Source organism: Euleptes europaea, chromosome 9 (assembly GCF_029931775.1).
Source record: "Euleptes europaea isolate rEulEur1 chromosome 9, rEulEur1.hap1, whole genome shotgun sequence".
Taxonomy (NCBI): domain Eukaryota; kingdom Metazoa; phylum Chordata; class Lepidosauria; order Squamata; family Sphaerodactylidae; genus Euleptes; species Euleptes europaea.
Window position 1 is genome coordinate 7,095,658 of NC_079320.1, and position 26,644 is coordinate 7,122,301.

Here is a 26,644-nt window from a genome sequence, read left to right on the forward strand (position 1 = left end):
TAAATGTGTTGCGGAGTTCAGTAGAACCCCTGGAGCCAAACAGCACCTCGGCCTGGAAATCGTCGTTCAAAGTGCCCATTTGATCTTCAAAAGTAATTATTATAATTTTGCTATTCTATGTTGTAACTTTGTGGCTGTTCCTTTTTCTTTCTTTTCTTTCTTCTTCCTTTTTTTTTTTAAGAAAGTTGGAGCAAATTATAAAAATAATCAGTTCAGGACTAGTAGATGTACATCACCCTAGAGATACATGAAAAGCAAAATGTTTAAAAAGATTCATCTGTTTCATATTTTTTTGAGGGGGGGGAGATTGCTAACCTCTACATGGTAGCTGGAGATCTCCTGGGATTACAACTGGTCAAGTGGCGACAGAGATCAGTTCCCCCTGGAGAAAATGGCCGCCTTGGAAGGTGGACTTTATGGCATTACGGTCACGCCCCTTCCCAAACTCTACTCTTCTCAGACTCCACCCCCCAAATCTCCAGGATTTCCCAACCTGGAGCTGACAACCCTACATGCAGCATATCACCAATATACCATAACCCTACAAGCACTGGAGAGTTGGCCATGGTTTTGCTGTCCCAAGCAGGCAGGAAAATAAGAGGTTTATCAAACCCCTGGTTGACTACTGGACTTGACTGGTAACCTGTAACATGATGGGTATTTTACTCCCAGTCTAGGCTTGCCAACTCCAGGTTGAGAAATTCCTGGAGATCTGGTGGGTGGAGCCTGGGGAGGGCAGGGTTTGGAGAGGAGAGAGACCTCTGTGGGTTACAATGCCATAGAGTCCATCCTCCAGTGCATACATTTCCTCCAGGGGAACAGATTCTGTGGTCTGGACATCAGTTGTAATTTTGGGAGGTCTCCAGGCCCCCACCTGGGGGTTGACAAACCTAATTTCCACTAATGCAGAAGCCAGTGGCTTAAAAAAACAAGATAGGAGCTATCCAACAGTTAAAGTTTGTTGTTGCTGAGTAGGGTTGCCAGCTCCAGGTCAGGAAATACTTGGAGATTTTGGGGTGGAGCCTGATGAGAGCAGGGTTTGGGGAGGGGAGAGACTTCAATGGGGAACAATGCCATAGAGTTCACTTTCCAAAGCAGCCATTTTTCTCCAGGTGAACTGATCTCAGTTGTAATAGCGGGAGATCTCCAGCCATCACCTGCAGCTTGGCAAACTCCCTCCCATTCCCAAATACCCAGCGTGGTGCAGTGGTTAAGAGCAGTGGACTCTAATCTGGAGAACCGGGTTGGTTTCCCCACTCCTCCACATGAAGCCATTTGGGTGAACTTGGGCTAGTCATGGTTCTCTTAGAGCTCTCTCAGCCTCACCTACCTCGCAAGGTGTCTGTTGTGGGGAGAGGAAGGAAGCTGGTTTGATTCTCCTTAAAAGGTAGGGGAAATCGGCATATAAAAACCTTCTTTTTCCTGTGTTCTTTTTGGCCACTCTGATGATTGAAATCTGGGATAAGCCACTTTGAGAACAGCCAAGTTATTTGGACCTGTAGATGTTGTTTCCTTGATTCCTGCTCCATCAGACTTTTAAGACTTAATATATTAAAAAAAACTCTCTTTAATTGGTCCGAAGAAGCTTCTGCCAGCTATTTCCTTGACACGTTGCATCAGAGACATGCAACCTTTAAACCTGAGAAAATGTTTAATAGAGATCATAAACTACCCCTTTACAGGAATGTGCTGGATATAATTCTGGGAACAGCTAATATACTGAAATCAGGGCCCAGCTATTAGAGACTAATTTCAAAGTGGTGAAATCGTAGTTAAGGCCTCTTTAAAAACTGCTAGGCAGCTCGTGGTTTAGGATGGTGTTCGGGTTCAGACGGTGGTCCCCACGATAACATCCTTTACTCGGCAACGTGGACAGGGTTTCTGGGGCGCAAACGGTGCTGTGCCCAAAGTGGCCCATCGGATTTGCTTGTTACATGTGATCTTTGGGAAACAACCAGAAACATTTTGATGTGGCCATGATGTCACAGAAAATGGAGAGTGATGTTAGAAGGAGCAAAAATGAGCAGTACTGTAAGGGGGGGGGATCCTTAGATATTTGTGTCAATTGTCTGAGTGGGATCACATCGCAGAGCTTTCTCGATACAAGTCTACAGGGTGGGTTTAATAGATCTTCAGCCACCACCTGGAGTTTGGCAACCCTTTCCAGGTGGGACCTGGGGGTCTCCCAGAATTACAGTTCATCTCCAGACTACAGAGATCCCTTGGCGAAAATGGCTGCTTTGGAGGGTGGACACTATGGAATAATACCCCACTGAGATCCTTGCCCTCACCAGGCTCCATTCCCAAATATCCAGGAGTTTCCCAACCTGGATCTGGCAACCCTACTCCACCCCCCGTCCCCCACCGGTAGCCACTGGTAAAGCCTGTGTTTACCACCTGAAAGTAAACTAGGACTTACTTATTTATGTTGCATTGGATTAGAGGATTGTGAGGTTACACATACATGTGAACAATATGGAATCGACCTGTGCATATTCGGTATGAAATTAACACAGCTGGCAAGTTTGGGGCTTTCCGCAGCCTTCACAGCTCCAAGAAACCAAAATCTGGAACCCCAAAAGGTGACATAGCCAAAGAGTTGGGTGTCTGCAACCACTAGGGTTGCCAACCGTCAGTTACGCGCTGGAGATCTCCATCTATTACAACTGATCTCCAGCCGATAGAGAAGAAGAAGAGTTTGTTTTTATATGCCGACTTTCTCTACCACTTAAGGGAGACTCAAACTGGCTTACAATCATCTTCCCTTCCCCTCCTCACTACAGACACCCTGTGAGGTAGGTGGGGCTGAGAGAATATGACTTGCCCAAGGTCACCCAACTGGCTTCATGTGTAGAACTGGGGAAACAAATCCAGTTCACCAGATTAGCCTCCCCCATTCATGTGGAGGAGTGGGGAATCAAATCCAGTTCTCCAGATCAGAGTCCACTACTCCAAACCACCGCTCTTAACCACTACACCACGCTGGCTCCCATTTTCCCTGGAGAAAATGGCCGCTTTGGCAATTGGACTCTATGGCATGGAAGTCCCTCCCCTCCCCAAACCCCGCCCTCCTTGGGCTCCACCCTAAAAACCTCTTGCCGGCGGTGAAGAGGGACCTGGCAACCCTAGCAACCACTGATTTCTCCTAGCGATAATAATGATGAGCAGAAGCAAAGTCTCCTAACTAGTTTTCTGCTGCAAACACGGGCTGAAGTTTGGCAGACTGGTTGCTCCAGTTACGGAGAAGTGGGTGGAAGCTGATTTGTCAGCATTTGTGTTGTTAAGGTTTATTTTTTTCCCCAAAAAGAAAAACACCTTATTTGTTTTTCTCCAGGCGATCATGGCTCAGCTTCCCCAGGAGGAAAAGGCTAAAATCGCCGAGCAGGTCGAGATCTTCCACCAAGAGAAGAGCAAACTGGATGCCGAGGTGGCCAAGTGGGACGACAGCGGCAACGACATCATCGTGCTGGCCAAGCAGATGTGCATGATCATGATGGAGATGACAGACTTCACCAGGTATGTCGCCGGCCTCGTATCCCTCGTGCGGTATGACGAGGAATGACTGCCAGAATGCCAGGGTTGCCAACTTCCAGGTGGTGGCTGGAGATCTCCCGCTATTACAACTGATCTCCAGCTGATAGAGATCAGTTCACTTGGATAAAAATGGCTGCTTTGGCAATTGGACTCTATAGCATTGAAGTCCCTCCCTTCCCCAAATCCCCCCTTCCCAGGCTCCACCCCATAAAACCTCCCGCTGGTGGCGAAGAGGGACCTGGTAACACTAACTGAAGCATATCACTTATATATACAATACACGATCACTCTGTCTTGTCTTGTCTTGTCTTGTCTGTCAGTCTGTCTATCAGGTTGCCAACCTCCAGGTTCTAGCTGGAGATCTCGCTATTACAACTGATCTCCAGATGATAGAGATCAGTTCACCTGGAGAAAATGGCCGCTTTGGCCATCGGACTCTATGGCATTGAAGTCCCTCCCCAAACCCTGCCCTCCTCGGGCTCCGCCCCAAAAATCTCCCAAGTATTTCCCAACCCGGAGCTGGCAACCCTACGCGGGGGGGGGGGGGCGGGTCGGGTCTGGAAGCACCCAGATCACCTGGCCTGCCAATGCAGTGACCTATTGATGATGTGGGATGGGTTAGTACAGTGATGGCGAACCTTTTAGAGACCAAGTGCCCAAACTGCAACCCAAAACCCACTTATTTATCGCAAAGTGCCAACACGGCAATTTAACCTGAATACTGAGGTTTTAGTTTAGAAAAAAACAACACATACATTAACATCTTTTGCCTTAAAAGAAAAACACAATAACAGAGCTTTCAATGATACAAACAACTTTTTATTGAAAGGTAAAAGTTTTCATTTGGCATGCTTTTGAACAATTAATGTTTGTTCAAAGCCCCTAACCTGGGCGGCGGGGAGTCCAGGGGGCAATTCAAAGCCCCGGCCGCCCAGCTGGGCGGCGGACAGTCCAGGGAAGTGGGGGGCTTTGAACTGCTCCGCACTGCCTGCAGGAGGATGCCGCTCCACCCAGACTAGAAGGCAGGGTCCCCTCCTTGGGCTTGATCCATGTCCTTGGATGGGATTCTAGCAGGAAAACCTGCCAAATTCTACCAGGGCCCCAATTGTACAGATAGGGAACTGTCCTCTGCAGAAAATTATTCTTATTGCACAAATGCGCACAGAACTTGGCAGAGCTAAGTGAGAGACACAAATCTTTGCCCCAGGGAGCTTACAACGGGATATAAACAAGGGCAACCACACAGACTTGGGCTTCACCAAAACTACATTTTCCTGGGTTTCTCTGGCATCAAGGGTCATCTGGAAATCCTAGTCTACTGTTTCCATACCAAGGGGTACTCCTAACACTTCACACCCCAAAGGGTCCCCCTTACACTCTCATACAAATTCACCTCCAAAATTAAGTACCGTCCAAGTTCCCCTCCTCCCTCCGCCAAACATGTATGCAAAAACGAAGCAGAAAATCAGTTCGACCCTTGCTCTTTGCAGAGGTGCTGCTCTTATCCATCATCAAAGGCCTGCTGCTAAACCAAGGGTAAAGGGGAGGGATATCAGCAAATCTTAAGACCCCAGCGCAGGACAAAAAGAAGTCCACAGTACCAGTCACGTAATGGTGTCGACCATGAGAGAGTGAGCCAGCTGTGCGGAGACTGTAGACCAAGGACTGCAAGTAAGGGGGAGGGGGAGATCGGGGGAGCACAGAACAAATGTGCTGGTCCCGGTGTACACGGCTTGGCAGAACACAAGGGGGAAAACACAAGACACTGTTAAATACAAGAATGATTGGGGGGGGTCGTCGAGAAGAGGGCTGATTTGAGAAAAGCAACCCGGCTTGCAAAAGTAAACATTCCCGACGCGATTCGGTGCAAGAGAACAAACGGAAACTGGGAAAATGCAGAATTCGGTGCAAAAGCCCGTTGCAAGAGACCCTGCGGGGCTGCAAGAAACGCGGGACAGAAAGGTAAACAATAGTTGCAACGCACTGCAAGAGCGGCGAGCGGCAGCCGGTGCCGCAACCCACTGCAGGAGGGGTGGGGAGGAGAACGACAAAAGGAACTCCTCTCCAATTCAGCTCGGAGAGGAGGAAAGGGAACCGGCGCCCCTCTGGCCGCGACGCCCCGCCTCGCCGGGCTGCCTCTCACCTGCATGGCTCTCGTGAAGAAGATGCCCGCCCCGCTTGCCCCCACTCCGCCCACCTGCTCGCTCTCCCAGGGGCCCGGTGAGAAGCGGGCGGCACTAAGGGGGACAGCAGGTGCCCCGCCTCCCTTTATACCCGTGCCCATCAGCGCCCTCTGGCAGGCATCCTCCTGGTGGCCTCTTAAAGCGCAACGGCGCAGGCCCGGGGCCAGGTGGAGGCCAGCTCAAGAGGAGGAGGCGCTCTGCAGCCTCAGAGCAGCACGCCCGTTACATATTCGGGGCTGTGGAACACAGGCAGGAGTGCACCAGGCAGCGCCGAGCAGTTTAAAAACCCCGCCGCCCAGTTGGGCGGCGGGCAGTCCCCGCGCATGCCCACAGAGAGGGCTCGGAGTGCCAAGAACGGCATGCATGCCGTAGGTTCACCAACACAGGGTTAGTACAACAGTAGGTTTCGGGCAGACAAAAGGAAGTAGTGTTTTTCCACATGGCCTGTCATTACTGTTTGGAGCTTCCGGCCACAGGATGTAGGGTTGCTAGCTCCAGGTTGGAAAATACCTGGAGATTTTGGGGGGCGGAGCCTGAGGAGAGCAGGGTCTGGGGAGGGGAGGAACTTGAATACCATAGAGTCCAGTTGCCAAAGCGGCCTTTTTCTCCAGAAGAACTGATGTCTATCAGCCGGAAATCAGTTGTAATAACGGAAGATCTCCAGCTATCATCTGGATGTTGGCAACTCTAATGGAGGGTCAATAGTTCAGATAGCTTTACTGGTAGGGTTGCCATATTCCTGGAGATTTGCAAGTGGACCTTGGGGAGGGCGTAGGGTTGTCAGCTCCGGGTTTGAAAATACCTGGAGATTTTTGGGGCCATTTCCAGATTTCATCTTTTTTTCTTCTTCTTTCTACTTGCTTCTGTCAAGCAATGTGTGTGTGTTAGGTGCTGTCAAGTCACTTCTGACTCATGGTGGCCCTGTGAATCAACATCCTCCAAAATGCCCTATCATTAACAGCCTTGCTCAGGTCTTGCAAACTTAGGGCAATGGCTAGGGCTGCCAACCTCCATGTGGTGACTGGAGATCTCCTGGGATTACAACTGATCTCCAGGTGACAGAGTTTAGTTCACCTGGAGAAAATGGCTGCTTTGGAAGGTGGACTATATGGCATTATACCCCATTGAGGTCCCTTCCTTCCCTAAACCCTGCCCTCCCCAGGATCCATCCCCCTCCAAATCTCCAGGTATTTCCCAGCCTGGAGCTGGCAACCCTAGCCATGGCTTCCTTTATAGAGTGAATCCATCTCACGTTGGGACTTCCTTTTTTCCTGCTGCCTTCAACTTCCCTTAGCATTATTGTCTTTTCCGGTGACTCTTGTCTTCTCTGACAAGCAATATCTGCTCCTTTTTATTTTATTTTTAATTTTAAAATTAAAAATAATAATTAAAACCACCAAAACAACAATGTTGGGAAGTCTACATGTAAGCATCTGTAAAAGATTTCCAAATATCTAAAAATACGTCCATGCTCAGTTGTCATCTATATGCCATATGTAGAAATGTTGATAGTTATTGGGTTCAAAGCATAGCCTTAAGAGACACGTCTTGTAAATTACAATGGCAGCAATTAGGCAATCCTTTACTGAAAAGCAGCAATATCTGCACGCACACACTCTCATGCGCACACACACACACACACAGGAATCTTGATGTGATTCCTGTTAATGAAGGGGTTTAAAAAGTATTGCAGACACCATTGTGTTCTTTGAGAACCAACAAGTAGGGAAATCTGACCTGCATGAAGATTGTAGTGATTTGTACACATGAAGCTGCCTTATACTGAATCAGACCCTCAGTCTGTCGAGATCAGTATTGTGAACTCCAGACTGGCAGTGGCTCTCCGAGGTCTCAGGCAGAGATCTTTCACATCCCCTACTGCCTGTTCCTTTCAATGAGAGATGCTGGGGATTAAACCGGGGACCCTCCACATGCCAAGCAGAGGCTCTGTCACGGAGCTATGGCCCCTTCCCAATCTTATGAACACATATGAAGCTTCCTCATACTGAATCAGACCCTTGGTCCATCAGGGCCAGTATTGTCTACTGAGACTGGCAGCAGCTCTCCAGGGTCTCAGGCTGAAGTCTTTCATATCACCCACTGCCTGGTATTTTCAACTGGAGATGCTGGGGATTGAACCAGGGACCTTCTGCATGCCAAGCAGATGCGCTGTCATTGAGCCATGGCTGCTCCCCGCTCTTATGACCACTTATGAAGTTGCCTTATACTGAATCAGACCGTTGGTCTATTAAGGCCAGTGTTTTCTACTCAGACTGGCAGCAGCTCTCCAGGGTCTCAGGCTGAGGTCTTTCCCATCACCTACCACCTGATCCTTTTACCTGGAGATGTTGGGGATTAAACCTGGGACCTTCTGCATGCCAAGCAGAAGCAATAGACCTTCCCTAATGTAAATAAAACTCAGAAATCAAAAATGGAGGGTGTTTTTTGTGGCAAATTGCATTGATAATGCAAATGAGATCAGGGAATTCAGAACCCCTATATGTGGGGAGGGATTGACATGGGGATAATTATGAGGATAATTTTCTATGCATCTACACAAAGCTATGGGTAGCCATAGCTTTGCACAGGCCCATTGCAAGCATTCATGGGGAACTGAGTTTTCCCACGACTCTTAGGTACGGATGTGGCCATTACAGACTGTGAAAATTAAGAAATTTTAAAATTCTCCTGCGGGAGGCATTTTTCGAGGAAGAGTCACCAAATGCACAGCGTAGTGGCAAGGGACTCTCCTTGCACAAGCCTCTAAGTTTGGTAACGTTTAGGACATGGGGTCCAATTTTATGGGGTCCTGAAGGGGTCGACCCCCTCCTTCATAGAGAAGCATTGTAGTTTCATGCCTCCCCCAGAGCTCATAAAAAAAATTCCCATAGGGAAAAGCCTGGGGAAAGCAAAAGCTGAAAAAAGCCATATACTTATTTGGCTGATATGGCGATCGGCTGTCCAGCTTCAGCTGTATTCCCAGTTCTAATATTCAGGTCAAACCCAAAAGAAGCTGTAAAGGCCTTTTTCTGGTTTATTTTCGGTTTGGGTTTATTGAGATGCACAACCCTAATCATGACCCTCTCCCCACAGAGAGGTTCCTTTTGTTTTGCTGTGTTTTAGAAAGACTTGCAGCGTAATAAACAAGGGAGCCGTGCCTTCTGCCTCTCTTTGTAATCACTCTGAGAAGAGCAGGTGGGCAGTTTTCCTCCAGGACTCTGACCCATGGCTTGTTCTTCCCTGTTGTACACCTCTTGGTGCTTGGCTTCCGTTTCCTGTCTGCAGCTCTTTTGGCCCACTGTCTTGTTTCGACACAAGTGGGGTCATAACTTTGATCCACCCGCCCAATCCTGGTTCCCAGGACTGGGCCCAACAGCAGAAAATCTAAGAAAACCGCCAATAGTGCCCCCCATGTCCACACTCCAAAATAGTGGCTGAGATCTTGCAATGTATTCTTGCGAGATTTTTTCCTTCTTATTTTTAATTGCAGAGTCTGCAAACACAGACATGGCATCAGCAGTTTTGGTGTTTTCTGGTGTGTCCCTCCCCCCCCCCCCCCGCACAAAACAGGGAGATTGAAAAACCGCAACTATTGCTGGGTGCCCCATATTAGTTGTTTCTTTTATTGCACAGACTGGGCCAAATTCAGGTTGAGAGATGCAATGGAAGCAGTGTTTAGTCATGTGCTTCCAGTCCATAGTAATATATCCCAGATGTTGATTTGCCACCTCAGTCTTTCTAGGATGTCCGAAAGCCCCTTCAAGTTGTTCCCAGCAAAGCTGGAAAATACATCACCTTCGTTTCAGAATGAGAAAATATTTTCATGGGTTTGAGGGGGGTGTCATCTTTTCTGACCAGCATTTCACCTACACCCCTCTTTTTTAGTCTTGCTTTTCATAACCAGCCGGGGGGGATTGATTGTCATCTAACTGCCCGTTTTCTCCATACACCTTTTCTGCCAAAGTTCAAAATGAACTTCAAGTAATAATGCTTTGTTTAGCGCCAATCCAAGAGCAGGTGCTCTCCCGATCTTTCAGCATTTCCAGCAATCAGCTATAATGGTGGGAACTCCACTTATGTAATTTTGAATGCCAAGGAGATCAAAGGCGAAACGTACAAGAATTGTCGCGGTAATATTACCCCCTGTCGCTGGAAGGTTTGCAAGAGGGGCATAATGATGAAGTTCAGTAGTCGGTGCTCAGAGCCACGCTGTCTCGGCATACAAAGGTTGCACTCTGATCTCTAAGGGTCCATCCCATGATCTCTCTGTGTTATCTTCTTTTAAAAAAATACTGGCCCAACTATCATTTTCCTAAATTAATCTTTCATTAGGAGCATGGCCGTTGCTTCTTCCCATGTATTATGGGAACAATGGTATGGCAGGATTGTATGTTTTGAGCTGAAGCAAGGAATTAAAAGGGAGCTCAGATTTCCACTTGGAAAGCTCACCTGGTAACACATCAAAGTGAGGGCTCCCCTTTGACAAATCACAACTACCTCCCACCTACTCCCCAGAGACTCCTACTGTAGGCATGTGGGGGGGGGGGGCAGAGTTGTGAATTTTCTGCATTGTGCCGGGGATTGGACTAGATTACCCCGGTGGTCCCTTCCAACTGTATGATTCTATGCTCTGCACTGAAGCGTTCAATTTAGGTGTGCATCTGTTTACAATGTCGACTGAGAGAATCATAGAGTTGGAAGGGACCACCAGGGTCATCTAGTCCAACCCCGGCACAATGCAGGAAATTCACCACTACCTCCCCCCCCCACACACACACACCCAATGACCCCTACTCCATGCCCAGAAGATGGCCAAGATGCCCTCCCTATCATCATCTGCCTGGATAGTGATTATATGGGAGACCACCAAGGAATTCTGGGGTCACTACGCAGAGGCAGGCAATGGCAAACCCCCTTTTGTTCATATCTTGCTTTGAAAATCCTACAGGGTTGGTGTAAATTGGCTGTGACTTGACAGCAAAAAAAAAGAAAAGAAAGAAAGAAAAAAAGAAACAGTTGCCATGAAAGTAGAAAGCCACGTTTTGGAGGACATTGTTTCATAGGGTTCCCATGAGTTGGAAACGACTTGACGGCACTTAACAAACACAAAGCCATGACAAATGCTCGTAAAAATCAACAGCATTTTCACCGTTGAATATGAATATATCCAAGAGTGGGCAATGCATCTTTGTTGTGAATCTTGCTCCCTGCCCGCTTTCCCCCAGGGAATCTGTCCCCTCTCTGCCGCCTTTTGTATTGGATGTGGTACCTTTTGCAGTAAGCACTGGTCGGGGAATAACTGAGGTAGTTATGTTTTTGTGTTGTTGTTTTTTAAGTTTTGCATTCCACCAGGGATGTCATCTTAATGAGCACTTAAAAATGCACATACTATTAAGTGTAGTTCACGAGCTTGGAGGCGAAATCAAAGAAAATGCTGGCAAAGCATTCCAGAGCATACACGGAAATCCAGCAGCTTCCCATTTTTAAAAAAAACTAATCAAGCTATGCTGTAATAGGTAGTTTAAAGGTGATGTCGTTCTAAATTGGGAAGGCGTTCAGAGTACAGTTCTTTAAACTGGGTGGGGGGGGAGAAAAATATGAAAACCCTTCTACAGCATCCTAATGGTGTTTGTTTCCCCAATTTAATGAGATGCTGCCATAATTACCTTGTCTGTTTTAGGGGTAAGGGACCATTGAAGAATACGTCTGATGTCATTAACGCCGCCAAGAAGATTGCTGAAGCTGGCTCGAGAATGGACAAATTGGCTCGCGCGGTGGCGGATCAGGTAATTTCACCACTGTTCTCGAAAGGGATTTGCCTGGCGGCTCCAAGCCTTGAAGCCATTTTGCCCAGACATTAGGGTATGTGCCCAGCGTTCTGATACCTCTCCTTTATAGAAAACACAGGCTGGCATTCATGAGCCTTTTATCCTGCCAGGAGGAAGTCTCCTTTGGTGTCGGATAGCTTAAAACTAGCTTAAAACTAGGATAGCTTAAAACTAGCTAGTTGGATAGCTTAAAACTTTTATCCTGCCAGGAGGAAATCTCCTTTGGTGTTGGATAGCTTAAAACTAGCTGGTTTTCCTCAGACATTTCTCAAGGAAAAGCTACAGTTCACACATAGCCAGAATAAGGAGCTGGACTAGATGGCTGGAAAGCTGTAATTAGCTGGAGCACCTAAAGTTCAAATTGGGCAGGGGCCAGTTGGAAATGAATTCCCTTGAGTTCAATATAAGCTGAGCCCATACTTTCCAGGGAGTCCAACTTCAGCTTGTAAAGGACAGCAACCATTCTCACTTGAACACATCAAGCTGCTTTATACTGACTCAGACCCTTGGTCCATCAAAGTCAGTATTGTCTCCTCAGACCAGCAGTGGCTCTCCAGCGTCTCAGGCAGAGATCTTTCTCATCACCTACTTGCCTAGTCCCGCTAACTGGAGATGCCGGGGATTGAACCTGGGACCTTCTGCATGCCAAGCAGATGCTCTGCCACTGAGCCACAGCCCCTCCCCAACCAAGCCTTGGAACCCATGGTTGCCTAGCAACAACCACTGAGGGAACTCGTTGCTTAAAGCCACAGGCACTCCTTTTGTCATTTGCGACTTTTTTAAACTCCCCAATGCATTTTTTTTTTTTTAGATTTTTTCTGCAAACCTAGGGCCCTTTTTGGGTTTGCATCAAGCTCCTAACACTTGGCTGCAGCCTTTGTCCATATCTCATGAAAAAATGTCACCTAGCAGCAAGGGCTTTCAATAGCAATGCAGGCCCCCTCTTTATTGCGTGCATATTTATTCAGACCCTCCACTGTTGTCAGGGAACCTGAAAAAGTGGAATTCCCAGTGCCTGTCCCAGTTCAGCTAGTCCATGCCTTAAACCTGAGGCCTCTGTCATGGCCGCAGTGCACCCTGTTTGGGGTTGCCAGGCTGAGCCTGGGACAGCTTGGGGGCAGGGACATGGGGGGTTGGGTATGACATTGGCAATATTGCCAACGTTGCTATGTCACTTCCAGGTACAGCCAAAAAGTAACAATGAGTGGCTCTAGGAATCACCAGAAAGGCTGTGGTTTTGCCATAGAGTGCCCAGTGATTCCTAGAGCTACCCTTTGTCACCTCTAGGTTGTACCTGGGAGTGACAGCACAACATTGGCGACATCACTGTTTGTTTTTTAAATTCTCCCAACACCGCTCAGAATGCCAGTGGGCAACAGAGTTTACCAGCGGGAATAAAGAGAAGAATTGGTTATTATAAGCCAATTGTCTCTGCCTTTTAAGGAGAATCAAACCGGCTTATACTCTCCTTCCCTTCCTCTCTTCTCAACCGACACCTTGTGAGGTAGGTGAGGCTGAGAGAGCTCGGAGAGAACTATGAATAGCCCAAGGTCACCCTGTAGGAGTGGGGAAACCAATCTGGTTCTCCAGATTAGAGTCCACCACTCTTAACCACTACACCACGCTGGCTCTCCTGTAGCGGGAGACTTGGCAAACCTACCACCCACCCCGATGTCACTCCTCACTAGCACTTGCCTCCTGCCCTTGCAAAGTAACTTTTGGGGAAGGAAGAACCTGTAAACAGATCATCCCTGTGAGCTCTCAGGGAACTTTTAGAGGAGAAAACTATTTTTTCCCCTACAGTTTAGAAAGCTAGGAAAAACTAATTTAATTTCGAAGAGAGCTGCAGGGACCTCACTGTGTGTGATGTATAAAGAAACCAGAGCATCTACTGGGCAGGAATCGGAGAACAGATGAGACTACAGGAGGAATAATTTAAAGCAAAATCAGTAAAGGTTAGCTGCCCTTCTTCAGCACCTTAAATATGAGGAGATTTTATGGAACTTGGGAGACCTCGATGCCATGTAAACTTTTTTATGGACTGCTGCATTTTTAATTACCCTTCCGAAGAGAGAGAGGAGCTGTCGATTTGATTTGCCGCAAAGCACTTCAGCCGAAACCCCTTTGTCAGCTCTCGAGGGAGTTGGTTTTAAAGTTCCTTTCCCCTACCAGGCCTCCAGAGCGGGATAAACATGACTTGCTAAATTGTTACTAACTGGGGAAATGTCTCTTCGGGATTCACACATGAAAGATGTGGCGACGATTGGACAGGGAGAGAGAGACTGGCCAATTTTATGGCATTGTCCTGTATACAGAAAAGATTAACCTTAACTATCCCCGAGAATTCTCACGGCACTGGCTTTATTGATTTAAGAAAAGAGGAGGGAATAACCAGTGCTATGGCTGTTAGGGCGTCCGTTCAGTAGGTTCATTTTGCTGCAAAGATCCATCTGAGTTCTGCTTTCCCCTTGATGCTAGTGTGCACAGTGTACATGCTATTTTGCCATTGGGTGTCTGAATTCACTCTTCTTAAGGACAGATGGACTCGTAGTCCGGCTGTCTCTGAAGAAGTGATCTGTGGCTCACGAAAGCTCATACCCTGCTGGAAATTTTGTTAGTCTTTAAGGTGCTACTGGACTCCTGCTGTTGTTTAACCATGTCAGTCCAAGTAGCTTTACTGGTGCTTTTCTCTGCTTCATGCTTCATCATTTTGTCCTTTCCTGCCCCTAGTTCCACTCCCACTTCCTGCAAGGATGATCAGGGGCCTGGAGACCAAGTCCTATGAGGAAAGGCTGAGGGAGTTGGGAATGTTTAGTCTGGAGAAGAGGAGGTTGAGGGGAGTCAGGATTGCTCTCTTGAAGTATTTGAAGGGCTGTCGCTTAGAGGAGGGCAGGGAGCTGTTCCCGTTGGCAGCAGAGGATAGGATTCACAACAATGGGTTTAAATTGCAGGAGGGAAAGTACCTGCTGGATAGTAGGAAAATTATTTTTACAGTAAGAGTTCAACAGTGGAATCGGCAGCCTAGGGAGGTGGTGAGCACCCCCTCACTGGCAGTCTTCAAGCAGAGGCTGGACACACACTTGTTAGGGATGCTCTCGGCTGATCCTGCATTGAGCAGGGGGTTGGACTAGATGGCCTGCATGGCCCCTTCCAACTGATTCCATGAGCAGAGGGTTAACTAGAGGGCCTGTATGGCCCCTTCCAACTCTATCATTCTATTATTCTAAATTCCTTTCCAATGTTCTACTTGCAAATTACAAAACCCACTCAGCCCTCTGACCTGATCCCCTTCTTCTTCCTGATCTTTTCATCTTCCCTGGATTGTTCAGTCCCACCCCTTTTCTTTCATGCTTGCCTGCCTCAACTGGAGTCTGACCTTGGCCTAGCTGTTCACTTGCATGTCCCAAATTCATCATATCAGTCCCGCTTTCCAAGGACATCACAACTGCTGAGCACACATTTTGCGATCCAGCTAAGAAATGGACTCACTGGTGCAATATTATGCCATTTGATAAATGGCCGACCTCAAAGGCAGGATCTGTCCAGGAGCTCCCTGAAGCTGCTTACCCGGGTTTGTTTCCTGAAGGCTGCTCAACTGAATGTGCTGGGGCTCAAACCAGAGAGACAATGCATGCAAAGAGTGCACTTTAACCTTCCACTCGCAGTCCCCGGGATGTTCATAGATCATTCTTGCCATTGGGTGTTAAAGATACAGCATTGAGAATCACATGGACATATGAAGCTGCCTTATACTGAATCAGACCCTTGGTCCATCAAAGTCAGTATTGTTACTCAGACCAGCAGCGGCTCTCCAAGGTAGGGCAGGGGTCTTCCACATCACCTACTTACCTAGTCCTTTTAACTGGATATGCCGGGATTGAACCTTGCACCTTCTGCATGCCAAGAAGATGCTCTACTAGTGAGCCACACTCCCTCCCCTTGCTGGATTTCAGTGGCCGAAAACAGCATCCTTTTAGATGCAACTAATAATCTTAATGATGCATGTGGTTCTTTACTGCATTGTTGGTTGGAGGCAGTGTATCATCTCTTGTTATGCAGCTGTCACCATTGTCATCCCTCTCCCCTCCCAAGGTGTCTGGAGCCAGAGTGGTGTAGTGGTTAGAGTATCAGAGTAGGATCAGGGAGACCAAGGTTCAAATCCCCCACTCTGCCACAGACGCTTGCTGGATGCCCTTGGGCCGATTCACACCCTTTCAGCTGAGCCTCCCTTACCTAGTTGTTGTGAGGATAAAGTGGAGGAGGAGGAGGAGAAGAAGAACAAGAACAAGAACAAGAATTGGTTTTTATATGCCAACTTTCTCTACCACTTAAGGGAGAATCAAACCGGCTTACAATCACCTTCCCTTCCCCTCCAAACAACAGACACCCTGTGAGGTAAGTGGGGCTGAGAGCTGTGACTAGCCCAAGATCACCCAGCTGGCTTCATGTGTAGGAGTGGGGAAACCAACCTGGTTCACCAGATTAGCGTCCGCCACTCATGTGGAGGAGTGGAGAATCAAACTCAGTTCTCCAGATCAGACTCCACCGCTCTTAACCACTTCACCACTTTGAGGAGGAAGATGGGTATAAGCCAAGTAAATAAATAAATAAAAGTGTCTCTTACGATATTGACTTTGATACCTTCCCAGCATTGATGTAGTTTACCCAAATTTAATGTCACCTGTGCTTTTCTGATTTAAACAATGTGTCACCGGAATGCCAAGGAGCCCCGTGATGCAAAATGGTAAGTTGCAGTACTGCAGTCAAAAGCTCTGCTCACGACCTGAGTTTGATCCTGATGGATGTCGGTTTCAGGTAGCCGGCTCAAGGTTGACTCAGCCTTGCATCTTTTTGAGGTCGGTAAAATGAGTAACCAGTTTACTGGGGGTAAAGTGTAGATGACTGGGGAAGGCAATTGCAAACCACCTCGTAAACATAGTCTGCCTAGGAAACATCAGAATGTGACATCATCCCATGGGTCAGTAATTGCTTGCACAGGGGATTACCTTTACCGTTACCACCAGAGTTCCACCGGTGGTGTTCCACTGTTGAAGCACAATTGTCATTTGCTAGCAAAAGAAAGAAAAGTACTTTATTTCCTCCTTATTAATGGTCTGCAGACCCCAATCTCTTGTAAATGTAGTCCTTATTGTACCATAAAGAATGTGCATTACGCATCAGTAAAGCCTTATGTTTAGGGCCAATTGAGCAATGTCCTAAGGAAACAGTGATACAGATTATTCTGTCTGCTTTACAGCTCATCAGGTAACTGACAAACAGTGCTGCCGGTGGTCTTTTTTTTTTAGCCTGTGTGTCCCTCTGTACTTTAACACACAGTGTTTTACCAGGGAGGAGAACTGGCCTTTGTTAAATGTGTTGCCAAAGGCTTAAGCAAAATGAATGCCTCTAATACGGCCGTGCACAGCTGTTGCTAGTATATCAAGCGTTCAGACCGTAATAAATCACATCGCTTCTGTTTTCTCTCTCTTTTCATTTGTAGTGTCCCGATTCGGCCTGTAAACAAGATCTGTTAGCGTACCTCCAGCGTATTGCTCTTTACTGCCACCAGCTTAATATCTGTAGCAAGGTGAAAGCCGAAGTCCAAAACTTGGGAGGAGAACTTATCGTCTCTGGGGTAAGACACCTCTTCATCTTTGCATGTCCTATTCATTATACTTGCAGATTACCCCCCCCCCTTTGGAGGGTGACATTGCATTGAAGAGATGAAATTCTGTAGCTATCCATAAACAAATTCCCTGTATGCTTTAAAAAAAACACAATTATCCCCTGTTAGGGCTGTGCATATTGATAAACCTGAATCGAAAATAAACTCGATAAAGGGCTTTTCGGCTTCTTTCAGTTTTAATTTAAGCCAAATATTAAAACTGGGATTCAAGCCTAAACTGGCTAGCCGATTGTCGAAAAAGCCGAATAGATATTCGGCTTCGGCTTTCCCCAGGCTTTTTCCTATGGAATTTTTTCTATGAGCTGTGGGGGAGCATTTTCCAAGGTAGAGTCACCAAATTTGCAGTGTAGCTGCAAGGGACTCTCCTTGCACGAACCCCAAAGTTTGGTCCAGTGGGTCCAATGTTATGGGGTCCCGAAGGGGTTGGCCCCCCTTCCGTAGAAAAGCATGGTAAACTTTGCTATGCTCTCCCACGGGGAATGGGGGCGACCTCTTCAGGGGCACATAAAATTGGACCCCTTGTCCCAAATGTTATCAAACTTTGGGGTTCATACAAGGATAGTCCCTTGCAGCTACTCTGAAAATTTGGTGTTTTTCACCTTGAAAAACACCCCCCGAGTTTCTAAAAAAATAATTCCATATATACTATAATGGCCCCAATTTTTTGGGGGGGGGGAGAACCCAGATATAAAGCAAAATACCCATTGAATAATATGGGTATTCAGCTTATTTCAGGTTTCCCCCCAAAAAACTAGATTTAATAAACAGGAACCTGAAATGTACAGGAAAACATTTTTTTGCATGGCCTAAATCCCCATTCATCCAGACTTTCTGTCCTGGTCAGCAATTAATTCTTAAGTTTTGCATTTAGCAAAGGCTGAAGGATCAGTCCCTCCCTCCTTTTCCAGAGTGACCTTAGGGTTCCCATTCCCCCAGTGGGGGCGGGAGATCCTCTGCCCTCTGCTTCAGTAAAAAAACACACGGAAGTGACAGGTAGCTCTAAAAATTGCTGAAAGCTCTATGGTTTTACCATAGAGTTTCAGGAGATTTTTGGAGGTTCCTTACATCACTTTTGGGTTTTCACCAGAAGTGATGGGGTGTCGCACATGATGCTGTGGTTTGTAAAAAAAAAAAAAGTTTCTCCCACTGCCACTCAACAGCTGAAATCTCTGCCCCTCCACATCCCTTCCCATAGCCCTCCCTCCAGTTGCCTCTTAACCATGAGGAGAGTCTGGGACACAGTCTGGCCTTTAGCTACTCTGAGATGTCTTTTTTATTATTATTTATTTTCACATTTGTAGTCCTCCCTTCCCAGCAAGCCGGCTCAGGGTGGGTAACATCAGTTTAAAATCCAACAGTCACATAAACAAATAGTACTAATAATCATCATAAAATCAGAATTAAAATTTAACTTAATCCACAAATCGAAGACAGCGCCTAAACTCCCCTCCGCTATGCCATTTCATACATATGAAGGGGAGGGGTGGGGGTGGCTAACAAAGATGGTATTCGCAGCTGCCCTCAGTTGTAGGCCTGGTGGAAAAGCTCTGTCTTGCAGGCCCTGAGGAACTCTTTAAGTTTCCACAGGCCCGTAATGTTCCATGGCAGAGCATTCCACCAGGATAGAGCCAGAGCCAAAAAAGCTCTTGTTGAGGACAGCCGCACATTCTTAGGGCCAGGGACCACCAATAAATTATCATCAAATGATCTCAATGGCCTTCAGGGGGTATACCAGGAGAGGCGGTCCTGGGTCCTAGACCATGTAAGGCTTGAAAGGTCAAAACCAGCACCTTGAACCTGATTTGATGCTCCAGCTGGAGCCAGTGTAGTTCGGTGGGAGGCCCCAGTAAGGAGCCTCACCGCTGTGTTTTGCTCCAGCTGGAGCTGTCGGGTCAGTCGCAGGGGCAGCCCTATGTAGAGCGAATTACAGTAATCCAGCCTAGAGGTGACAGTTGCATGGATCACCATGGCTAGGTCAGGGCGGGAGAGATAAGGCACCAACTGCCGAGCCTGGCAGAGATGGAAAAAAGCTGCCTTGACCATGGCTGTGACCTGGGCCTCCATAGATATGGTCATCTTCATGACCTTTGGTCATCTTCATGACCTTTGATCATCTTCATGAACTGTCCCAAAGGCCTTACCAGAGTTGTCCCCTTAGGTGCTTCCTGATTGCCTGCGCTCTTTGCATAGGGGTGAATGCCAAAGGTGAATAGGAAGAGGAGATCCTTGGTAATTGAGCTAATAATGAGCCTAGGTGAATTTCTGGGCTGCCATTTGCCAATCCTTCCTTTATGGTTACTTATAAACAGTGAGATGTTTTCCCTTTTCCTTTTTTCCACCTTACTTTCCCTGTTAAAAAAGTAGTCATCCTTCCAAAATACATTTTTATAATTAAGGAACTCCCTGCCAAGTTGTAAATATTATATTAATTAGAGCTTTCTTTGCAAATTGGCTCTTTGTAAATCTGCTTCCTTTGGGGAAACACCATAATTTCCTTCCTTTGTGCCTAAGACTACATACCTCTGTGTCAAGGGCCTACTTATTTTTAAGAGGGGGAGGAGGCTAGCCTTCCCCCAGGTCCAATAAATACTGCGTTAAGCAAAATAATAATTTAAAAAATTGTTCTTAAGCAGTTTTGAAACATCAGCAGAACACATTATTTTTGGACCCACCTGATGTTTTCAAATACAAGTTAATTTCAAAACCTAGGGTGATAATCTAATACTTTTTGGGTGCTAAATTCAGGTCCAGTAGCACCTTAGAGACCAAGGAAATTTTCAGGGCAAAAGCTTTCAAGAGTCAAAGCTCCTTTAATCAGAATCGTGACCTCTAAGGTGCTACTGGACTCAAATCCAGCTCTTCTGCAGCAAACCAACCAAAACTGATACTTCGGGGGGGGGGGGGTCAGTTCCCTAACTCTACCTTTCAGGCAAAGTCTCATTTTGATCCTCAAAGCCCTTTAAATTTTACCCCATGTAGGAGCGGCTCACATGTAGGTGTTGTGACAAAGCTAAAAAAATCGACTGTGGTTGGAATCCAATCACATAGGTCTTTCAAGCAGTGATTCCATGGTCAAAAACCAACCAATCAGCTCAAGTCCCTCTCCTCTGGTTCATTTAAAAGTTTTAAATTGGTTTCTGTGTAGCCACAGCCTTTCTTCTTTAGAGCTTCACAGTTGCAATTAGAGCTCGGTATGTTTCAGGGACAGCCAGGAAATGAGCTGTGTGTCCGAATGTGTTTTTCTGCTCACAAATTCAAGCCATGTTGATAAAGCGGTGGCAGAAAATGGCGCTTTCCAAACCAGCTTAAGAGCCTGTAAGAAAACTGAAGGATAGCATGGGGGAAAAGGGTGAGAAGAAGAGAGCGTTCAAGTGATGCTAGGAAACAGTTTACTGAAATACAGCCAGTGCGTTATAGGTGTGAAACTCTTATCCAAGAACAAATTGCCTTATGTGATATTAGCCCAGAGTAGAAACTCTCTCTGCAAGATTCATACAAAGTGAGTATCCATTTAGAGGAAGTCACTGGTATAGTCATGGGTAACACCGCACAGATCACACAAGCATTCACCATATATGTTACAGGTAAGAGTCTGATGGCTGGATAGTGTGCATATTATCTGGATAATCTGCAGATGTCTCAAGGGTCTTTCAAATGGTGCTGACCTAAAAGGAAATGATTTTTGCAAACATTTTTGAAGGAAGCATTCTCACCCCTTCTTTTTCTCCCTGTTCAAGAAGCATTCCTTTCCACCTGAATAGGCTTCATTTCCCCTCATTAACATGTTGCTAAATGTGTTTGACTAAAGGAGCGATCCTAAATTGGTCTATTTAGAAGCAAGTACCCGGTTATTCAGTGGGGTTTACCCCGAGGAAAGTGTCCTTAGGATTGCAGCCTGAATAGCGCCATGATTTCATAATATCAATTACATGATCCCTGATTGCAAACCCCATCCAAAAAGCATTGCCCTCGCTCTAAATTGGCTCCATTGGCCCACATTGATGTCAACGTGTGAACAGTTGGCTTGGTGTGATGATAGCATATGTGATCCCTGATTGACTGGGTTTGCTCTATGAAGGAGAGATAACTGTTAACGAGGAAAACCTGGCACCAAAGCAGCAGCAGAGATGGAAAACAAAAACGGCAAGCAAGCAGTGCCATAAAAAAGATGAACATTTGCGTATTTAAGTTTTTTGGGCAGAGGGGAGATATTTTTGCTCCCCTGAAACACGATTCTGACTTGAAAATTAAAACGGGAAACCATTTACAGCAGCCATGCTTGCAAATGCCAAGATTTTGTCATTTTTATCTGGCTAATCTGCATGAGATACCGTTTGAATCATGTAGTGGATGTTCCTTTATATGTACTAGATTGGATGGTGCATACCTTATCCCCAAACAGTACGTTTTTATGGAACCAAATAATTCACTCATCACCCTGTTTAATGTGCACATACCTCAAGTTGGCTTGGAATAGGGAAACTTTATCAAACAGAATCCAATTTAGGAAGGTAATATGTTGTTGGAACATTCAATCAAATTGCTCACCTACTATGTTCCAAATAGATCAAATGAAGCCTGAACTGACCCTAGAAGCTAATAATGAATAAACTGAGGCTATAATACTTTGGTCACATTATGAGAAGACAAGAGTCACTGGAAAAGACTCAGTTTGCAAAACCTGAGTAAGGCTGTTAAAGATAGGATGTTTTGGAGGGCATTGATTCATAGGGTCGCCATGAGTCAGAAGCAGCTTAACGGCACTTAACACATGCACACACATTCCAAAGGCATAGGACAGTAATGATTAAAGACAAAAAGCAGAATTTAGCAAAGTTAAGTACCTAAAGGCCCATTGGTATCAACGGTAGAGTTAAAAACAAATGCTTAAACATGTAAAATGTCAAAGCTGAAGCCCCCCCCATCCCACCACACATTGCCTGACAGATTAATGATGGGGAAGTGGCTCTGTAGTGGAACATCTCCTTGCATCCAGAAGGTTCCTGGGTCAAACCCCAACATCTCCAGTTTTTAAAAAAGGGTCAGATAGTAGGTAATAGGATAAAAGATTCTTTCCAAGAAGAATCTTTTGAAGAAGAACCTACAGTTTTAGAAAGTGAAGTGAAAGCTGCATTGAGAGCAATAGGGAGAAACAAATCACCAGGAGCAGATGGGATATCAATAGAGCTATTCCAAGCCACAGAAACGGAGTCCATCAAAATCTTGACAAGAATATGCCAACAGATATGGAAAACAAAACAATGGTCCACAGACTGGAAACAATCCATTTACATTCCAATTCCCAAGAAAGGAGACATCAAAGATTGCAACAACTATCGGACCATTGCATTAATTTCTCATGCAAGTAAAGTGATGCTCAAAATCTTACAGCAAAGGCTGCTACCATATATGGAACGAGAAATGCCTGATGTTCAAGCTGGTTTCAGAAAAGGAAGAGGCACTAGAGATCATATTGCAAATATACGCTGGTTACTGGAGCGTACGAGAGAATTTCAGAAGAAAATCAGCTTGTGTTTCATAGATTACAGCAAAGCTTTTGACTGTGTGGATCATGAAAAGCTATGGCTGGTTTTAAAGGAAATGGGTGTGCCACAACATCTGATCGTTTTGATGCGCAACCTGTACTCTGGACAAGAGGCCTCAGTTAGAACAGAATATGGAGAAACGGAATGGTTTCCAATTGGCAAAGGTGTCAGACAAGGATGTATTTTATCTCCCTATCTCTTCAATCTATATGCAGAACATATAATTAGGAAAGCTGGATTAGATTTAGATGAAGGTGGAGTGAAAATTGGAGGGAGGAACATTAATAATTTGAGATATGCTGATGACACTACATTATTGGCAGAAAATAGTGAAGATTTGAAACAACTATTGCTGAAAGTTAAAAGAGAAAGTGCCAAAGCAGGACTACAGCTGAACATCAAGAAAACAAAAGTAATGACTACAGGAGAATTACACAACTTTAAGGTTGACAATGAGGAAATTGAAATTGTTCAAGACTTTCTATTCCTTGGCTCCACCATCAACCAAAAGGGAGACTGCAGCCAAGAAATTAGAAGGAGATTGAGACTGGGAAGGGCAGCCATGAAGGAGCTAGAAAATATTTTGAACTGTAAGGATGTGACTCTGGCCACCAAGACTAGATTAATTCATGCCATCATATTCCCTATTACTATGTATGGGTGTGAAAGCTGGACAGTGAAGAAAGCTGATAGGAAGAAAATAGATTCCTTTGAAATGTGGTGTTGGAGGAGAGTGTTACGGATTCCGTGGACTGCCAAAAAAACAAATCAGTGGGTTATAGATCAAATCAAGCCTGAACTGACCCTAGAAGCTAAAATGACTAAACTGAGGCTGTCGTATTTTGTTCACGTCATGAGACGACAAGAGTCAATGGAAAAGACCGTCATGTTAGGAAAAGTAGAGGCCAGCAGGAAAAGAGGAAGACCCAACAAGAGATGGATTGACTCAATAAAGGAAGCCACAGCCTTCAATTTGCAAGATCTGAGCAAGGCTGTCAAAGATAGGACATTTTGGAGGACTTTGATTCATAGGGTCGCCATGAGTCGGAAGCGACTTGACGGCACTTAACACACACACACAGTAGGTAATGTGAAAGACCATTGCTTGAATCCACCTTGTGAGCCACCCTGAACCACAAGGAAAGATGGGATGTAAATGGTTCCAGAAATAAATAAATTCATATAATCCATATTAAATAATAAGTACTAGAGGATAAAATATAGATATAATAGCATGGAGAAGTAATATTGGTAGCTTAATAGTTTAATGTAGACGTTTAAGAAAGTTAAGTATGGTATACTATGAAGTTTTGTTATCTTACTAAAAGTAGATTTTAATATAAAGTTAAAGGTTAGTCTTAAATGCTTGAATAATAGAATATAACAGAAAATATTGATAATATTATAATATCCTAGTATTGAAAGGAAGGTAGTAGTAAAAATTGTCTGAACTTAGAAGAAATTAAGGCACATTTGTTATGTTATGTGTTATATATTTAGAATGCATGTTAAAAATGTATGTTTGATTTTATTGTGTATGTTAAGCATAATTTAAAATAAAAATTATAATAAAAATTGTAAACAAACAAGCAAACAAATAAGAAAGAATGCTGGAGAACCACTTGCAGGCAGAGTAACCTTGATTGACTAATGGTATGACTCAATTGAAGGCAGCTTCATGTGTTCATGTAACTGGATCACAAAATAATACATACACTTCCAGAGTTTCTAGAACTAGCACTTAAACAACTTGAGGCGGAGGGATGAAAAGGACATGTTTTAAGCAGCATTTTGCAAATTTTAAGTAAACTTTGCCAGTGAAAATTTGGATTTAAAAAATCACCCAATTTTTGTTTAAATTTACAATGGTCCATGGAAAAATAGTCGGGTTAAATGCAATACTGGCTTAAATTTGATACCTCAGTGTCGAATTCAGCGATGTTGCTGAAATTTGTATTCACGGGAAATGAATTCCCGCTGTGTTTAGAACACTTCCACATGCTCCGATGCATCCCCAAGGAGCGAGGGTTGCACATGTATGGTACAGCTGTGGAGAACCCCTTTCCATCTCTCTGTCCTCTCTAGATGTGATATGCAGATGGCAGCAATGCTCTTGGGTATCATCTTCGCAAGATGCTCAATACACTGTTTCATGTGGCTACAGATGAGCCCATTTAAACAAGATAGAACCAGAGAGGAAAACATAGAAAAGCAAGGATTCCCTCTGCTATTCCTTTGGGCCCGATTTGTAATTCTGGATTTATCCAGCCAAATCCAACCAAAGCTCCCAGGTCTTCCTCAGATGCCTGCAGTAACACAAGAACATCCTGTTCCTTTCAGTGTTGGGAATGCTTCTGTGTATGTAAGGGGTTGAACAGTCCCAGACAATGAAGACAGTTGGCTGTAGGTTGAACGGTATCATATGCACATTATTCTCCCGCCAGGCTTCGTCCGTAACATATATGAATATAAAAGCCAGTGTCCAGGATTCCATCACCTTCTAGCATGACCAAGAAACAGAACCCAGAATGGAGCCATACAGAGAGAAAATGCTTGTTCTCGATGACCAGGGTCACCCAGTCCAGGAAACTGAATTAGTCCTCGAGTCCGTAGCGCCACCCCACCCAGTTAACCCCTTTACTTATCTCTCAAATAAATGAATGGTTGCCATCCACATCTAAAGTTCTACCCTTGAGGGACAGCATTACAATTGAGGCACACCTGGGCTCTAGCCCTGATCCATGTTGGCCTGATTCTCATTGATGGAAATACTGTGGTTGTGTCCACGCACCACTCCCCATGGGTCATTGCAGTATGGAACCCCTAAGTCCACACACGACAGGACGAGGGTAGCATTTTGCTAGTATATAATAAGGGCTGGGCTTGCAAAGCAGGATAGCCGTTGTTTTGCCCGGTATTTTATTTAGGAATTCCTATCATTAAGGCCTCCTGGGGATCCCAAGATGACGATTCTGAAATGTTCTCCTCCAAAATAGGCTCTCTCTCTCTCTCTCTCAATACGCATTGCAGAGGATTGTAATTTTAAAGTCTTGATGTTCTTACAGCTGCAGCGATCCCCCCGCTTCCGCCTTCTCTCTTTCTCTCTCTCACATAACGGGCTCCGATCTTTCTCCTCTGGCGTAACAGGACCCACTTCTCATCTTCATTAATTACCATCACTTCCACCCGCCTCTTACCAGACCCCCCCCCTCTCCACCGCAAGCACATGCATCAGCTTGGCTGTTGTGCTTTATTTTCCGTTTCCTGTCTTTGCTCTCGTGTCGTCCGCAAAAATAACTGGTGTTGGGCCGGCCTCTTCAAAAGCTTGCGTGAGTTGTTGTGTGCATCTCATCACACGCTACGAAACCGAAGCAGCCAGACTGCCGGACTTCTTCATTCCTGGTTGGGCAGTCTTTAGCATCTGCTGCTTCTGGGCTTCCATCACCACTGTCTTTAGATATTTTTCTTTTTCATCCAGCCATAATCCAATGCAATGCTAACTCCATCTTTGTAAATTATTTACCTCTGGCATTGCCGTTAATGATATGTGTCAGAAGCCCAAAGCCAAATCTGAGATTGCTGGTATCGGCTTCTGTTGATCTTTCCACTGTGAATTGGTGCAGGAAGATTTTGCCTGCTGTTTCTTGTTGTTGTTCTTTTGGGGAGTTTCTTTGTTTAAGGTGTGGGGGGGAAACACATGAGCTCAATACCTTTCTTGCAGTCTGCAATTTTGACTTACAACTTCAGAGTCCTATGTGATGCAGAGATCTGGATTCCAGCTTCATCTCATCCATAGCCTACTTCCTGCTTCCATCTTGTTCTTCATCCCCTCTTGGATAGCAAACTGCAAATAAATTGCACTTTATT

The 26,644-nt window shown here is 45.5% G+C and overlaps 1 protein-coding gene across 1 annotated transcript in view; it reads left to right on the forward strand.

Annotated features, from left to right (window-relative positions):
• The window catches only part of CTNNA2 (catenin alpha 2), a 633,745-nt gene that overhangs the window by 576,022 nt on the left and 31,079 nt on the right, over positions 1–26,644 (forward strand). Inside the window, exons 15-17 of the mRNA XM_056855155.1 lie at positions 3,335–3,516; positions 11,398–11,503; positions 17,046–17,180. Coding sequence (XP_056711133.1) covers positions 3,335–3,516; positions 11,398–11,503; positions 17,046–17,180 — 423 coding nt within the window. The remainder of the gene's footprint in view (positions 1–3,334; positions 3,517–11,397; positions 11,504–17,045; positions 17,181–26,644) is intronic.